Below are 18178 nucleotides of genomic sequence, written 5' to 3' on the forward strand. Positions count from 1 at the left end.
GAGAAACAGAGAGACAGAGAGAGCGCCTAAGTGGGAGAGAGGGGCACAGGGAGAGAGAGGATCTTAAGCAGGCTTCAAGCTCATTGTGGAACCTGACACAGGGCTTGATCCCACAACCCTGGGATCATGACCTGAGCCAAAATCAAGAGTCAGACACTCAACTGACTGAACCACCCAAGTGCCATGAAAATGTAAATAATATCCAAGAATATGGTGGGCCTCTAAGACCCAGTAAGTCCTATAATGTTTAGTCAAAACAAGGAATGAAGTATAGAGGTTTCTGGCCATAGTCTCTGTTATCCTTTGGTTAGAGCCCATCATTTTTAATGTGAAAAACTGTGTGCAGGAGTCTTGTGGGTATGCTACCAACTAAAATTTTAAAAGAAGAGTAGCTAGGGAAAAATACTGAACAAACTCAGTTGGAAAATAGTCTTAAAAAAAGCAAAACAAAGTATTCCTTCCCAGGAACAGCTGAGGCCCAGTGTTAACAAAAATGGCAAAAAACAAACAAACAAACAAAAAAAAACCAAAAAAAACCCCCCACCAAACCAAACCAAACGCAAAAACCCACAAAAACAAACAAACAAAAAAAACCCCAAAACCCTTGTTGGCTCATCCAGATATCCAAAAAACCAAAAACACACTCATATTATTATTTGCTAAGTTTGTGCTCTATGTTTTTTCCCTACCACATACTACCATCATATGCATTTAACACATATACATTGCCCTTCCTATTGCTAGAGGTGAAGGAAACGAGACCAAGAAACACCTCTCTATCTTCTGGTTTGTTAAAAGCTTTCATTGATGGGAAAATAGAAACAGCCCAGAAGTCAGAAGGGAAAAAAAAAAAAAGTTCAGGGAAAAAAGATAGAGCTAAGTCAGTCCTGTTACTGGTCCCACTTCTCCTTTACGTCCCAATTTCAATAACAAGGTCTAGGTATGCTCCTACTTGTTCTCACCCATCCTCTCAGAGGTCTGGTTCCAGCCTCTCAATGTCTGCCTCACAGCTGAAAGCCCAGTACTTGCAATGAAAACTCCTCTCTACTGAATACCCAACCATCTTCCAAATCTGTGTGTTCCTGTCCCTCATCACACCTTCCCAACTTCAATGCCTGACTGTCTGAATTACTGTCAACTTCTTATTTATTCTAGACGAAATACTCTACCTGGCTAGCTAGACTTGGTCTTTATCACCTGCTTTAGGGTAGATATCATAAGCAATCCGGCTAACCTGTTAGCATGACTGACTAATCTACCAGCTGAAGGTATTCAAGCTGCCATTGACCACTGCCAGTTCTAGAAAACATGCTAAATAAGAATATATTCCACAGAAACAAGTGAGAAATCATAGGGTTTAATGGATGAAAGAGTTCTGTTATCATGTCCAGAAGAAATGATCCATGTTTGGCAGTTTGAGAATTCCTCTTGCAGGGTATATGTAGAGTGTATATAGAACTCACAAGGCCACAATTAGCAACTACGTGGATGGAACTAGAAGGTATCTGAGTGAAATTAGAAGAAATTAGAAACTAGAAGGTATCTAAGCAAAATTAGCCTGTAAGAGAAAGACAAATACCATATGACTTCACTCATATGAGGAATTTAAGATACAAAACAGATGAACCGAAGGGAAGGGAAGCAAAAATAATATAAAAACAGGGAGGGGGACAAAACAGAAGAGACTCTTAAATACAGAGAACAAACAGGGTTGCTGGAGGGGTTATGGGTGGGGGGATGGTCTAAATGGGTAAGGGACATTAAGGAGGACAATTGTTGGGGTGTCATACATAGGGGATGAATCACTGGAATCTACTCCTGAAATCATTAGAGCACTATATGCTACCTAATTTGGATGTAAATTTAAAAATAAATTTAAAAAAAGGAAAAAAATGCAGGCAGAAACCATTAAAAGAAGAAGAAGAAGAAGAAGAAGAAGAAGAAGAAGAAGAAGAAGAAGGGGAGGAGGAGGAGGAGGAGGAGGAGGAAGAAGAAGAAGAAGAACAACAACAACAACAACAACTCCTCCTCCTCCTCCTCTTCCTCCTCCTCCTCCTCCTCACAGGGCCACATTAAGGGTATGTAATGTTTCTTAAGGACATTCATTCAATACATGACAGGGTCTGCTAAGACTCAGTCCTAGAAAATGCTTCCACTCTTGCTCACTTCCTAGAGAATGAATGGACCGATTCTAAAGGAGACTTCTGAAAATTGTGTTAGGAAGTTAAATAACCTGGTAGTGAGGTGGTGTTACCATCTTCTCTTCCATGAGATGCTTGATTTTGGAAAAGCTTGTTACATAGATGGCTTTGGTTTCCCTGAATGACAGCCCATGCATCAGAATAATGAAGTAACTGATTATAACTTGTGAACACTGAAGCATTCATTTGGTAGTGGACATGCCCCCTGAAACAAGAAAACTGTAAACTCTGTTCTGAGGGAGAAAGTGAAAAGGTTCAGGTAAAGCTGCCATATGCTTTGGAGGATGACTATGTGACATAGAGAGAGGCAGAGGCTGGACACTGCTTAGCAACAGGCAAGTTAAAAGAGGGAGAAGAAGGGAGATTGGTCAGCTGCAATCCTAAGGGACTGAGACAGCTGCATACCCAGGTAAAGCGTATGGGTAACATTTCAAATGTTACAAGGAAGCAAATATGAAATAGATAAACAAAGTTCCCCAAACAAGGCAAACTTCAAATACTGGCCTGATAGAGATACCTTTGCAAAACAAGAATTGGTGTGCCACTGAGGAATTTAAAACTGAAATATACAGTGAAAGGCTATGTATCTAAAAATAAATTATAAGAGGTAGGCAAGGGGAATGATAGCAGAGACAGAGTACATACACATCAAATCTACTTAGAAATGCAGAGTGTTGAAGCACAAGAACACTTGAGTTATGGGAAAAAGAGAGAAGTTACAATAATCTAAGAATGCCACGGACAGCTGCAATATATTTAACTGCAGACAATTCAGAAAAACTAGCACAGATACTATAGCATCCTTAGACTATCTGCTGGAAATCTAATTATACTAAAAAATAGTCTTGAGTTTTTTAAGTGTGTGTCTGTGGTGGTGGGAGCAATGCTATTCTTTAACTCTATCCACCGAGAGCTGGTTGCTGATACGGTACTGACATGGTCCTTAGAAATAAGAGAGAGGGGGCGCCTGGGTGGCGCAGTCGGTTAAGCGTCCGACTTCAGCCAGGTCATGATCTCACGGTCCGTGAGTTCGAGCCCCGCGTCAGGCTCTGGGCTGATGGCTCAGAGCCTGGAGCCTGTTTCCGTTTCTGTGTCTCCCTCTCTCTCTGCCCCTCTCCCGTTCATGCTCTGTCTCTCTCTGTCCCAAAAATAAATAAAACGTTGAAAAAAAAATTAAAAAAAAAAAAAAGAAATAGGAGAGAAATGAACTTTTCTTTTCACGCTGAAAGTTATAACAGTGAGAAGGAAACAGTGGCCTAGCATGAATGCTCACCACTGACTTCAAGTCAGCCATTTAGAAATGTTGAGAGGAAATGAATAGCTATTGAAGCTGGACAGTACCCATTCAGAAATAGTAAGTATCCTGACCATAGACATTAAAAGGCAATATGGTTCCCAGGGTATGAATTCTCATGATACTTTTGCAAATAATCCCTGAGAGAGAAGTGGAATGACATCCAAGAACGAGGAGAAGCTTCACAGGCAGTTGTGATGGCTTCAAACAGAATTAGTAGAGAGGGCACAGATCTGGCCATCAGAAACTTGGAATCTGGCTGATACTCTGACTCACTTTCTTTGAGATCTTGCCAAAATCACAGTTAAGATCTAAATTAGGCAAGTCTCTGGGCTTCAGTTCCATTACCTTTTAAATAAGGATTCTAAATAGATGAACTCTATCCTTTCACCAGAATTCTACAATATCGTAATATCAAATCATATTTTCAAAAAATACACCCCAAAGAAGAAAGTACCAAAAAAAATCCATTGATGAAACTCAAACTTAAAGAATAGTGTCAGGAAGTAAATAAAAATAAAACTTAAGGGGCGCCTGGGTGGCGCAGTCGGTTAAGCGTCTGACTTCAGCCAGGTCACGATCTCGCGGTCCGTGAGTTCGAGCCCCGCGTCAGGCTCTGGGCTGATGGCCTGGAGCCTGTTTCCGATTCTGTGTCTCCCTCTCTCTCTGCCCCTCCCCTGTTCATGCTCTGTCTCTCTCTGTCCCAAAAATAAAAATAAAAAATGTTGAAAAAAAAATTTAAAAAAAAACTTAAAAAAAACGTGGGGGGGGGGGGGGCGCCTGGGTGGCTCAGTTAGTTAAGTGTCTGACCCTTGATTTCAGCTCAGGTCATGATTTCACAGTTTGTGAGTTCAAGCCTGGCATCAAGCTCTGTGCTGACAGATTCTGTCCGGCTCTGCTTGGGATTCTGTCTCCTCTCTCTGCCCCTCCCCCATCTGCTCTTGGTATCTTTCTCAAAAATATTTATCTTTCTCAAAAACAAATAAAAATAAAACTTAAAAAAAGCCCCGAAAGAATAGCGACAGGAAGGCCAAAGTGCTGAAGAAATTGAGGTTCATGAAAAATGCTAAAAGACACTTTTTAAAAGGGTTTCTTAAGAAAGAAGGAATCAAAGAAAGTTTAGGCTAAATGCTTAGAGAATTCAACCTTTATTGAGCCCTGACAGCCTGAATCCGAGAAAAACAGGTTTTTTAAAAAAATGTTTATTTATTTTTTAGACAGAGAGAGAGAGAGAGAGAGAGTCCACGCGTGTGTGCTACCAGGAGAGGGGCAAAGAGACACAGAGTACGAAGCAGGCTCCAGGCTGAGCTGTTAGCACGGAGCCTGACACAGGGCTGGAACTCATGAACCCCGAGACTATGACCTGAGCTGAAGTTGGATGCTTACCCGACTGAGCCACCCAGGCACTCCAAGAAAAACACAGTTTTTACCTGGGAAGAACTCATAAAGCAAAATGACCTAAAGCAAAATGCGATACACTGGTCTCAGGATAGCAGATGACAAGACTACTGAATTAGAATTTGAATACTGATTTAGAATTTATGGGTCTTTAAACTGCAAAGGTGGACCAATCCCCTGGCTGAAACCCAGGCCAGGGTTAGTGAGTGAATCAGCCAAAGTGGCTCAAATGAATTCACATCTCCAATGCAGATCATACTCTGTGATGCTTAGGCAACTAATAAATCCCAGTAGGATCAATGCCCAACACCCTTTAGAAATACTGGAGGACAGGAGAAAAGGCAGCAAAGATGCAGATGCATAAATGCTCTGACTTTCAGAAAGGGAAAGGAGTGGAGCCTAAAAAAAGCCTAGGCCAGCGGTTTAGATTCTAGTCAGCTGTCAGTCTACCAAACATTTAGACAAGACAGTTATCACTAGGACCTGCATACATTCAGAAAGAACAACTCCTCCCAAAGACTTCTTTATGACTTAAGCAAGGCATGTGGCAAAGACTATAGCTTTATTTGTAGGTTTAATATGGCAAAGTGGAAATCCCATCTCACACTACCACATAGATGAACCTGAGGCATTATGCTAAGTGAAATAAAGATATGTTGTATGATTCCAGTTATTCTAGGTATGTTAGCAGTCAAATTCATTGAAACAGAAAGTGGAACGGGGGTTACCAGGGGATGGTAGGAGGGAGAAAAGAGGAGTTGTTTAATGGGTACAGTTTCAGTTTTACAAGGTAAAAAAGTTCTGGAGATCTCTTTTACCACAATATGAATATACTACTGAATTGGACACTTAAAAATGGTTAAGACTATAAATTTTATGTTATGTGTTTTTTACCATAATAAAAATGATGTCCACTGAACATATATGTGTGGTTCTATTTCTGGACTCTGTTTTATTCTAATGATTTCTCTTGGATCCTTAGGCCAATGCACAATGTCTTAACTAACGTAGCTTTAGTTAGTCTTCAAATCTGGTAGTTCAAGTCCTCCAACTTTTGTTTTTATGTTCAAGAGTATTATAGCTAATCTAGGTCCTTTGTATACCCATATGTATTTTGAAATCAGCTTACCAATTTCTAAAAGAAAAAAAGGCTATTAGGACTTTAGTTGTGATTACATGCAGTCTGTGTTATTTTATTTTTTTAAATGTTTATCTCTGAGAAAGAGAGAGAGAGAGACAGACAGACAGACAGACAGACAGACAGACAGCAAGGGTGACACAGAATCTGAAGCAGGATCCAGGCTCTGAGCTGTCAGAACAGAGCATGACTCAGGGCTCACACTCGTGAACCTCGAGATCGTAACCTGAGCCAAAGTCGGAAGCGTAACCAACTGAGCCACCCAGGTGCCCCAGACAGGAAAAAATTTAATAGCAAGTCTCCTAATCTACAAACAAGGTCTTTAATTTCTTTTGGCACTGTTTTGTAGTTTTATATATGGATGTGTTGCTTATCTTTAAATTCATTCCTAATTATTTTATATTTTTGTTGTTATTGTAAATATTTTTTATTTTGAAATAATTACAAATCCATAGAAAAATGCAAAAATAGTATAGGGAGATCCCACGTACTCTTCACCCAGATCCTTCAGTGGTTATATCTTAATGATAGTACAATATCCAAATAAGGAAGTTGATATTGATAGAATGTGTGTGTATTGTTAGTTCTATATCATTTTATCACATTTATCAAACTGTGTAACTACCAGTAATATTTTTAATTTTCTCATCGTTTGTTGTTAGCACATGTCAGAAAAGCGCAAACAACGGTAACTAGGAAAGACTGATGGAATAGTTCTGTCAGAAGGATTTTTCTTCTTCAAAAAGTTCTACCAGATTGTTGATTTTATTAATAAAATGACTGTTGCAAAAAACATACTTACTCAATTTCCAGATCTTCAGGAGAATTTTAGAAATATGTGCTTGACACCAGGGAAAAATTAAAAATGCAAAATATGTGTCAGTTAAGTATATTCTTTGTATTATTTGACTTTGGAAAACACGGGTGAAATTCAATTTTGAGGCAGAAATATCATGGGATAGTTCATAAGCTCTTTAGGGCTGAACCTCCTCTAGAAAGAATATCTTTGTTACTGTAAAAGCTCCTCCAATTTTTGATCTCCTGGTTAATCACTGGTCAATGAGAGGATTCTGAGATTGTAATGCTTCCCTCCACTTACAAAAGAGGGTGTCCTAGCCTGGGTGGCTCAGTTGGTTCAGCGGCTGACTTCAGCTCAGGTCATGATCTCATGGTTTGTGAGTTTGAGCCCCGTGTTGGACTCTGTGCTGACAGCCTGGACCCTTGAGCCTGCTTCGGATTCTGTGTCTCCCTCTCTCTCTGCCCCTCCCCCATTCATGCTCTGTCTCTCTCTCTCTCAAAAATAAACAAACATTAAAAATTAAAAAAAAAAAAAAAAAAAGAGGAGGGTGTACTCATTTGTTTATGAAGCCAGACATGTAAGCTGATAGTTTGGGCATCTGAGTTAGGATGAAACCAGGTTAAGATGATCTATTATTATATTTCATTCATGATAACGACATTATGACTACATTTTCTTTTTTTTAAAGGTCTTCATGTTGGGGTGCCTGGGCGGCTCAGTCGGTTGAATATCCGACTTTGGCTCAGGTCGTGATCTCGCGGTTCGTGGCTTTGAGCCCCGTGTCAGGTTCTGTGCTGGCAGCTTGGAGCCTGGAGCCTGCTTCAGATTCTGTGTCTCCTTCTCTCTCTGCCCCTCCCTGACTTGCATTCTGTCTCTCTCTGCCTCTCTCTCTCAAACATGAATAAACATTAAAAAAAAACCCAAAAAACTAAAGGTCTTCATATTTTAGAGATACTGCCTCAAAATCATCTACAGTGGAGAGAGGATGAGTGAAGGGGGTGAGTAAAGATAACAAAGGTTGGTCACGTAGTGACTCGTAGTAACTCGCTCAAGTTTAGTATTGCTTCAATGTACTATTTTTTTTTTTTTTTAAACATTTACTCATTTTTGAGAGACAGAGAGAGAGAGACAGTGTGTGAGCAGGGGAGGAAGAGGGAGAGAGGGAGGGAGGGAAACACAGAATCCAAAGCAGGCTCCAGGCTCTGAGCTGTCAGCACAGAGCTCAAAGCAAGACTTGAAATCATGAACCATTAGATTATGACCTGAGCCGAAGTCAGATGCCCAACTGACTGAGCCACCCAAGCGCCCCTTCATTATACTCTTCTTTCTACTCTAATCATGCTTCATAAAAAGTTTAAAATCATTTTATTCACAATTCCAAATTTTCAGGTTCTAATCATTATTGAAAACTTAGTATGCAACAGTAAAATATGTAGAGTGACTCACCGGACATTTTCTGGTCTGAGTTTATCAAGAACCATCTCTATTAAGTCAGGTCTAAATTCTTCCAGTAAATATTCAGCTGTAAGCACTTCTTCTAGGGGATAATACTTATTAAAAGAAAAACAAACAGATAAGTTAAATGTGCAAGGCAACTATAGAGTCTAATTTATTAAAGCAAACAAATCTCTAACACATTAAATCCATTATTTTATACCCCTCACATCCTCCTTTAACTAAATTTTACTCCACTAGAAACATTTTTCTCTTACCACACCTGAAGCAGTTTCCTGTTGTAGGATAATTTTGTAGTTAATCCCCAAATAGATTTACATTATAGAGAGCAAAATCACATTTTTTTTTTCAGGGAGAAAATGTATTTCTGGCTAGAAATTGAATACTTGTTAATGAAGAAAATTTGACAGTGAAATGCTGACATCTATAGGATTCTTAATATAAAGTACATTTTTATGAACAGAATTTCCTCTCAAATTTCTATGAATGAAATCAGAAAAACATTTAGAAAGTTTTTGTGGGGGGGAGATGGCTTATACTTTGGGCTAGTGAAGAAAAATAATGTAGAAGATGCTTTTTTTAGTAAGAGCAACTTCCAATATACTGAGACAGCCTGTTTCATTCATTCAACAAGTATTTAACAAACATCTACTCTGTGCCAGGTAAGACAGATGATGTCCCTGTTCCCTAAGGAGTTTATATTCTTTTTTTTTTTTGCATACAATAATAAGTTAAATAATAACAATAATAATTCATTTGGGGATTAAGACTCAAGTTTGAACTAAAATACAAAACAACAATTAACATGTAAGTCAGGAGAGGGAGTGATCAGAGTTTTAAAGTTTTGTTTTTTAATTCCAGTATGGTTAACATACAGTGTTCTATTAGTTTCAGGTGGACAATGTAATGATTCAACAATTCTGTATATTTCTCAGTGCTCATCAAGATAAGTGCACTCTTAATCTCCTTCACCTATTTTAGCCAAGGAGCTTATATTCTGATTGGGAGGGAGAAAGACAATAAACGAATACTATCATTATAGTGATAGGGACTCTGAATAAGAAAGGGGCAGAGCCATGACTGGGAGGTCAGGGAAGGTCTCTGTGAGGAAGAGACACCTACCCAAATGATAAGAACCCAGCCATGCAAAGACAAGAGACAAGAGTGTTCCAGGTAGAGAAAATGGCAAATACACAAGACCCCAAAAGGGAATAATAAACTGAATGCTTGAAGATTAGGCAGGAAGCAGGCAGCCAGTACAGCCAGAGAGGATTGTGAATGGGGAAAGGTGGGTTGGGGAGTGATACAGAATATGGTCAGAGAGACAGGCTGGGGCCAAATCACCTTGTAGGCCAAGGTGACATTTTAGATTTTATTCCAATTCTGATGGGAAACTACTGAAGGACTTGACACAGAGAGGTGAAACAATCTGATTTTGGTTTTCAAAAGATTATTGGGACTGGAAAAATAAACAGTAGCGGGGGACAAGCGGGAAAACAGAGATAAGGAGATCCCAGGTAAGAGACCATGATACAGTCAAGGCCAAGACATGACGGTAGCTCAGACTAGGTGGTAGCAATGGAAATGGAGAAAAGCAGATGATCTATACAACTTTCACATAATTAGCAACTGACACATTGTAGAACTGAAAAATATTTAAATCCAATAAGCAGAATGCCTATGTAATGAAAAATACTACAGATAATTTTTAGGATGATGAAAATCATGATTTTAAGCATGTTTTGACATCAAAGTTTGCCTGGTTGCTACAAAGTCTAAAGTTTTCTCCTGCAGCTTCAATTTTTATCATTCATGTAGTACTGAAGATAATATATGCAGGATCACAAAAATACTCTACATACCAACGTATATGTAAAATAACAAACTTACATGCAATATTCCTGCAATCTTAGAGGTATAGCCCCGTGGCCTCTCTTTATCTTTAAACCGGAATGCAACAGCATTCAAGTCCTAAAAAGAAAAATTAACCCAATTACACATAAGTCACCCATCATTTAGAAATACTTTCTTTAAAAAAAAATTCTTTAGTATTTAGTTTGCACTATAGACTTTCTACTCCATATTTAACTTTATCATAGTTTCTGAAAAACTGGCTATGCTTGATTTAGAAATGTATAAAATATGAATGAAAATAAGCAATATAGAGGTGTCTGGGTGGCTCAACAGTTGAGCGTCCAACCACAGCTCAGGTCACGCTCTCACAGTTTGTGGGTTCAAGCTCTGCATTGGGCTCACTGCTGTCAGCACAAAGACTGCTTAGGATCCTGTCCTACCTCCCGCTCTGCCCTCCCCCACTGGTGTGCACACATGCACTCTTTCTCTCAAAAATAAACCAACATTAGAAAAAGGAGGGGGGGCACCTGGGTGGCTCAGTTGGTTAAGTGTCCGACTCGTGATTCCATCTCAGGTTACGATCTCATGGTTTGTGGGTTCAAGCCCCACATCAGGCTTTAGGCTGACAGCACTTGGAGCCTGCTTGGAATTCTCTCTCCTCTCTCTCTGCCCCTCCTCCCGCTTGCACACGCGCTTTCTTTCTTTCAAAATAAACTTAAAAAAATTTTTTTTAAATAAATAAAAAATAAAAAAGTAATTTAAAAATAACCAATACAGACTATGATTTCTTTAACCTAAATTGTTAAACTATTAGAGAATTAGGAAAACTGTGGAAGAACCTTGCAAGATCAACAGTTGCACAGATGATGATTTTGTTGATCCATTCAGAGAAATGCATCCAGGTTAGAAGTTACTGTCCACGCAGCAAGTATTCCTTTAAACTTTTATCTAAGTAAAAAGGATTTCTCTTATCCTAAAATACATTTCAGAATCGTAATAGGTCTTAAATATAAAGTACATATTTTTAAAAATAAATAAAAGACAGCGAGGCCTTTCCATACATACAACAATAAAATCACTTTTAAGAACACAATTACACAGGGGCACCTGGGTGGCCCACTTCGTATCGTGTGTCCCCCTCTCTCTGCCCCTCCCCTGCTTGTGCGCTCTCAAAAATAAACAACAACAACAAAAGAACATAATCATACATAAAACAATTCACTATTTCCTTTTTAAGTTTATATATTTTGAGAGAGAGAGAGAAGGGGGATGGAAGGGAGAGAGAGGGAGAGGGAGGGAGGGAGAGAGAGACAGGAAGGGAGAAGGGGAAGGGGAAGGGGGAGGGGAGACGAAGAGAATCCCAAGCTGACTCCATGCTCAGCAGGGAGCCCAATGTGGGGCTTGATCTGGTAACCCTGGGATCATGACCTGAGCTGAAATTGAGAGTTGGACGCTCAAATACTGAGCCAACCATCCAGGCGCCCACAATTCACTATTTTTTTGAAAGTATGCTAGAGATTTTTGTCACCAGATCTGAAAACGACAGAGGCTCATGAAGCTTCAGGCAAACAGTAATGTAAGCCCTTACAGATACAAGCTCAAGAAACGGCTGGCTTTCTTCTGAGGGATAGAAAGGCAGTTTCTTTTCTCCTGCAAAGAAAGGTTATGTGATGCCTTAGCCCTTAATTGTGCCCCAGGTAGCCAATCAGAGTAGTATAAGCATTAACTAAAGCTACTATGCACTGCCAGGTTTTTTAGAGTTTAAATAACAACAAAACCCCCCAAAACTTTACAAGTTTCACTAGGCTTTAAACTTAATTCACATATCTATGTTTTCTGAAATTTTTCCTTAAGAAAAATTTTGGTGAAACAAAATTACCTTGCACTCTTGGAAAACCCATTCTTGAGGTCCTTCTGCACGTAACTTCTGAATGTATTGAAACATGTGCAAAATTATATCTTCAACATGTACTGAAAAAAAGGGGCACACTTAAAAATCATTCAGTCCTTGAATGCTTCAAAGTACTGAGCTCACTCCTAAGGTACAGTCAGGTAAGTAGAAATGGAATCCTCACTTCCCTGAAACTGATTTTAAGGTGTCAGACACATGGCCCTTCAGACTCCAGGGTATATGACAGAAGGAACTTTGGGGAAGTTAATGAGCCAATGAAAAGCCAAGTACACATTTCACAAGTACAACATAATGATCAGTTGTTAAGGAGGAAAAATAATCCATGAAATGAAGGCCAAGTTGCACATGAAAAATACAAAGGATGAATTGCATGAATTAAAGGTTCCATGGCTTTACAACATAAAACAGATCCACAGCATATAGAAGTTAAAAATATATATATATAATAAGAAGTCAATTTCATTCAAAATCAAAAAGGTCAATACTTACATAATCCTTCCTCAGTCAAGTCCACATTAATGATAAAAAACATAAAACCTCGGGCTCCTTCCTTTTGCCCACCAACAAGAGTATTTACCCAGCCTGTAACATTCAAAGGAAATCAAAACAGGATTGTATGTGTGGGTTCTTTTAAGGCAAAGAATGTTATTTTTAGTCCATACTATATGTCTGCAAGATATCAGAATGGACCACTTACAGAAAAGATCAGAAAAACTTACTTTAGAAAACCCGTTTCAGGCACTGTAAAGACTCAAGGGATTTTTTGGGTTGGGAGCTTTCCTCAGGACTCTTCAAATCAGTTCTCCAGGCAAGAGTAGACTATTGTGCTTAAGTGTTATGTAAAATCAGAGCCTGAGTTGAGAGGGGTCTTGGAAATCATCTAATGACTAAATTTCAGTACACCCTCTGGTGTGATGGATAAGAGCAGGCAAGTACATAATGTGTACTGTCACTTCACATAGATGGTAAAGAATATCCAAACTGAGCTTTTACTTTTTAACCTCTCTGTTCTTTAAAACATGTACCACAATATCTTTTCAAATATCTAACTTTCACTGCTCAATACTGAAGGGTAAAACAAATTCAGCGGGGGGGAAAAAAACCCAGGAGTGCCTGGGTGGCTCTGTCGGTTAAGCATCTGACTCCTGATTTCAGCTCAGGTGATGATCTCACGGTGCTGAGATTGAGCCCAGCATTGGACTCTGCGCTGGCACGGAATCTGCTTAAGATTCCCCCTCTCCTAGGGGCGGCTGGGTGGCTCAGTCGGTTGAGCGTCCGACTTCGGCTCAGGTCATGATCTCACAGCTAGTGAGTTCGAGCCCCGCGTCAGGCTCTGTGCTGACAGCTCGGAGCCTGGAGTCTGCTTCAGATTCTGTGCCTCCCTCTCTCTCTGCCCCAACCCACTTGCATTCTGTCTCTGTCTCTCTCAAAAATAAATAAACATTAAAAAATTATAAAAAAAAAAAAAAAGATTCCCGCTCTCCTTCTCTCTCTGCCCCACCTCCACTTGCGTGCATGCACACACGTGTGCTCTGTCAAAACTAAAAATAAGTTAAAAAATAAAAATAAAAGCAAAAAAACAAAAGCACACTAACAACCACCATCTCACTCTCCCATAAACCCAAAACAGTCTCATCCAAAAACGTTCTTTCACACAAAAATACTCAGGAGAAAATGAGAGCCATAGTAAAAAGATGTGGAGCAGTACACCAGTGGCCAAAGACTTACCCTTTGATTTAAGTTCTGATAACAGACTTCCAGGACCTTCATGCCCAATGAGATGACCAAGATAATGGCCAGGATTTGACTTGTAGTATTTCTGAAGGTCAGGTATGGGAAATGTCACATAAAGATTCCTAATATCCTTAATGGGTACTATTTTGTAAAGTTGCTAGAAAAAAAAGACCACAAAAGATTAGCTATACACAACTCCCACTGAATAAAATATTTACAAACTATAAGAATACAGATTTTCAGGGGCGCCTGGGTGGCGCAGTCGGTTAAGCGTCCGACTTCAGCCAGGTCACGATCTCGCGATCCATGAGTTCGAGCCCCGCGTCGGGCTCTGGGCTGATGGCTCAGAGCCTGGAGCCTGTTTCTGATTCTGTGTCTCCCTCTCTCTCTGCCCCTCCCCCGTTCATGCTCTGTCTCTCTCTGTCCCAAAAATAAATAAACGTTGAAAAAAAAAAATTTTTTTAAAAAGAATACAGATTTTCATGGAAGAATCCCAAATCCAAAAGAGAATCAATTGCCAGAGTAAACTGTATTGACCACAAAGAAATAAATGGCCTGGGCCCCTTCTTCTTCTTCTTTTTTTAATATAAATTTTAATTTTTAAAATTTATTTATTTATTTTGAGAGAGAGAGAGAGGAGGAGAGACAGAGGGGAAGAGAGAGACTCCCACATAGGCTCCGCGCTGTCAGTGAAGAGCTTGATGTAGGGCTCGAACTCACAAACCATGAGATCATGACCTGAGCCAAAACCAAGAGTCGGATGCTTAACGACTGAGCCACCCAGGCGCCCCTGGCCTAGGTTCCTTCTAAGTGGAATTTCATTACAGTTGGTGTGCAGCCTATGTCCAGTCCCCTACACCATGCAGCTCAATATGCTTGCCTTCTGACCGTGGATAACAGTTTCTACAGTTTGTCAAAGCTATAACTACCAAAATTACTTTTAGCATGTAAAGATCAGATATATATTGGTATCTTTTTGGTGATTCATATCCCTGTAAATGTGAAATTGATTTGATTATCCAAACAGATGTTAAATAAACTATATAAATAAAACTTTCAAAATTATTCACTTACTGTTTGGTAAAGTAGGCATATATTATGTCCATAAAGTAAAACTATATATATATATGTATATATATATATATATACATATATATATATGTGTGTGTGTATATATATCAGAAATACATTAATTTATATATATATATCAGAATATATATATATTCTATATATATATCACAAATACATTCTGATACATTCATATATATATATCAGAAATACATTCACTTACTTTAAGATGTTCTTCTTGGAAAGGGTGTTCAGGAAATTCTGGCAATGGGACATTTTTGTTCTCTACTTCAGAAAATAACTTTACCACCAGATTAGTCAGGTCATCTAAAGATTCTATAAGAAAACAGACAATGAAAATAGAACTTCAAATAATCATAACTTGACAGGTAGTATTTAAAACCTTAAGATCATATATACATACATAAAATCACTACATCAAAATACTTTAAACTTACACAATGTTATATGTCAATTACATCTCAATGAACCTGGGGGGAGAAACAGAACAAAACCCTAAGACCTCCTGAAAAATCTTTAGGACTATTAAGAAGAAAACCTACATTTTTTTTTTAAACTGCATCTGATAAAGTTAAAGCACTCTGTTAAATCTTGCCAGAGCCTATATAACTTCTAAAGCTAAGTAATATGGATAATATCTCACACATGTCTAATAGCTCTTTACAGTTTAAAAAAACTGCTTCACAAATGTTATCTTGCAATAAATTTAAAACAAGTATTAAAAACGATAATAATTGGTTACATTTGGAAAACTATTTGATCTACAACTGCCAAAAGGCACATACTAAACCATCAGCTGATAAGATTATAACATTTACTTCATAAATAGACACAATCTAAGCCCATTGTTAACAGTCAAATGTAAGTGATTTTGTGGGGAAAGAGTATAAAATGGTGAAAAGAATCCTGGGTGGAGAGATTAGAGGACTTGGATCCTGACCCCAGCTTCACCAACCATGTCAATGAACTACTCGGACAAACTGGTTAACTATTTCAGGTTCTGTAAAATGAGAACACTGGGTAAGAGGATCACAAGTCTCTTCCAAGGTCTAACATTACATGATTCTGTATCATAATGTGCCAAATTCACTCAAACACTTGCTAACTGTCGGTAAAATTCCATGGCTACTTAAGTTATTCTTTATCAGCTACCTATATTCTTTTATAAAGAGTCATGACTGAAAGGCTTATAAAGCTGTATGTATAATATGTTCACTGCAGCACTGTTTATAACGAAAACTGGAAATGACCTAAACATCCCTGAGCATGTGAATGTTATGACATGTCTATACATTAGAATTTTATGGGATCATTAATAAGAGAGAGAAGTCTATGCACTCATATGAAAATATCTCAAATCTCTATTAAGTGAAAACTGCAGGCAATCTCGTTATTTTTTTTTTTTAAGATTTTATCTTTAAGTAATCTCTATACCCAACGTGGGGCTCAAGCTCACAACCCTGAGATCAAGAGTCACATGCTCTACCAACTGAGTGAGCCAGGCGGCCCTCAGTTATTTTTTTAACAGGCATATATATATGTAAGTATATTAACAAAATTCCACTTTTGAAAGTATAACAAGAAATGACTTAAGGTGAGATCTTTGAGGAGAGGATATTGTCATCACAGGACGGGAGGGAAAAAAAAACCCTGATTTCCATTTTATACCCATGTGGGATAAAATTTTTCCCCTGTACACTTATTTCTATTATTCAGAAAATTAAAGGGCACCTGACGGGCTCAGTCCATTGAATAAGAGGCTCTTGATCTCAGGGTTGTGAGTTTGAGCCCCACGTTGGCTATAAAGATAACATCTTAAAAAAAAAAATCAAAACGTGAAAAAAGGTTATCTTTTTATAAACAGGATAACCAACTACTCACCTTGATTCTGTCTCCTCAAGAATAGGTTATTTATAAATGGTATAAACATTCATCACTTGTTACTGTCAGGAAGCATTTGGATCAAGTGAGAAATTTCCCTTGATATTCTATGACCCATTTTGAACTTTTTCCATGAACTCTTTAGAGAGCACTTAACCACTATTTGAGATTTGCCTTTCTATAGTACAAAATTGTCTTTGAAACTTATGAATGCGGGCATTTGCACTTTATTTATAAAATGTACATATTTTTGCTTCAAAATTTTTGACATGTATGCAGGACCTCGAAATGTCCAGAGCCAAATAAAAGGCAGACCAGTGGCTGCTTGTTACTTGACATGTGAAGTCAGGAATGGAATGCATATATTTAGGGCAAGAGATGTAAGAGATCTCTTTATCCACAGATGGAACATGGGACTTGAAACACGGTGGGCAGTAAGCAAAGGTTTATCAACCTGAAGTGCTGAGAACAGCAAGGCCCTTTACAACAAGGTCCTACCAGGTGTGCCCTTGAAGTATTTCTACCCTAAAAGCATAAGTTCACAATGTAGCTTTATAAAGGTAAAGCAGCCATACAATACTGCAGTCTGTCTTCTCCACTAAGCAGTGAGCTACCAGACAGGGAACAGAGTCCCTTCTGTCTTTACATCATGGGGACTTGGCAATCCCAGTGTTTGTTCTTGATAGTTACCTATTTGCCAAGTTTCCAGGTAATTAGTGCTGCCACAACTAGAGGGATGGTCCCATGGGAGAACAGAGAAAAACTTTTTTGTCCCTTTGTGACAGAGATCCTTCCACATGGTTACTCTTTCTCTCCCCTCATCCTAGAAGAAGGAGCGGATTTTCTATTAATCCTCTGAGAGATACTGTTTCCTCCTCAAATCTTTTACACTGCAAGGACACTTCTCCCAGGGCCCTTGATCAAGTCCACTGAACTGAGCACAAGTCAGTCACTCTAGGAGAGTGATGTGTGTGCAATCGAGGAACTGAAATGTCTGTTTCTCTTAGACACTCTTTCACTAAACAGAGAACACTGAAGGCAGGCTTCCCGCCTGATTCATCTGTTGTCATTATTACTTGTCCAATTAAGTGCTTACTGAAATCAAGTGCTTTTTGTCTCAATACAACATAGACAAAAATACTCCCAGGACTAGGCTCTAAATACCAAGTGATATTTAACACTCTAGACCTAGTTACCGTCAGCAAGCACACAGAATTATAGATATACTTTTTTTTTTAATTGGCTTTACTTCTTGGACCCATTTTATATCTTGGTTCTTATTACCAACTTAAAGTGTATTTGGTTGTTTATTTCCTACCTACAAAAAGTCACATTTGCCAAAAGTAGAAAACTTACCACAAATACAAAAAGAAGAAAACAAAAGTCGCTCATAATCTCATGATTATGGGAAGCTAAAAATAGC

General features: G+C 38.7%; 1 protein-coding gene across 4 annotated transcripts in view; it reads right to left on the reverse strand.

The window, feature by feature from the left end:
• IDE (insulin degrading enzyme) overlaps positions 1–18178 on the reverse strand; it is a 113147-nt gene that overhangs the window by 30822 nt on the left and 64147 nt on the right. For all 4 annotated transcript variants that reach the window (XM_043596986.1, XM_043596985.1, XM_043596987.1 and 1 more), the window contains exons 6-11: positions 15077–15189; positions 13780–13942; positions 12541–12633; positions 12019–12110; positions 10176–10256; positions 8277–8380 (exon numbers count right to left, since the gene is read on the reverse strand). In XM_043596986.1, the coding sequence (XP_043452921.1) occupies positions 8277–8380; positions 10176–10256; positions 12019–12110; positions 12541–12633; positions 13780–13942; positions 15077–15189 (646 nt within the window). The remainder of the gene's footprint in view (positions 1–8276; positions 8381–10175; positions 10257–12018; positions 12111–12540; positions 12634–13779; positions 13943–15076; positions 15190–18178) is intronic.

This window comes from Prionailurus bengalensis, chromosome D2, assembly GCF_016509475.1.
Source record: "Prionailurus bengalensis isolate Pbe53 chromosome D2, Fcat_Pben_1.1_paternal_pri, whole genome shotgun sequence".
In the NCBI taxonomy this organism is placed as follows: Eukaryota; Metazoa; Chordata; class Mammalia; order Carnivora; family Felidae; genus Prionailurus; species Prionailurus bengalensis.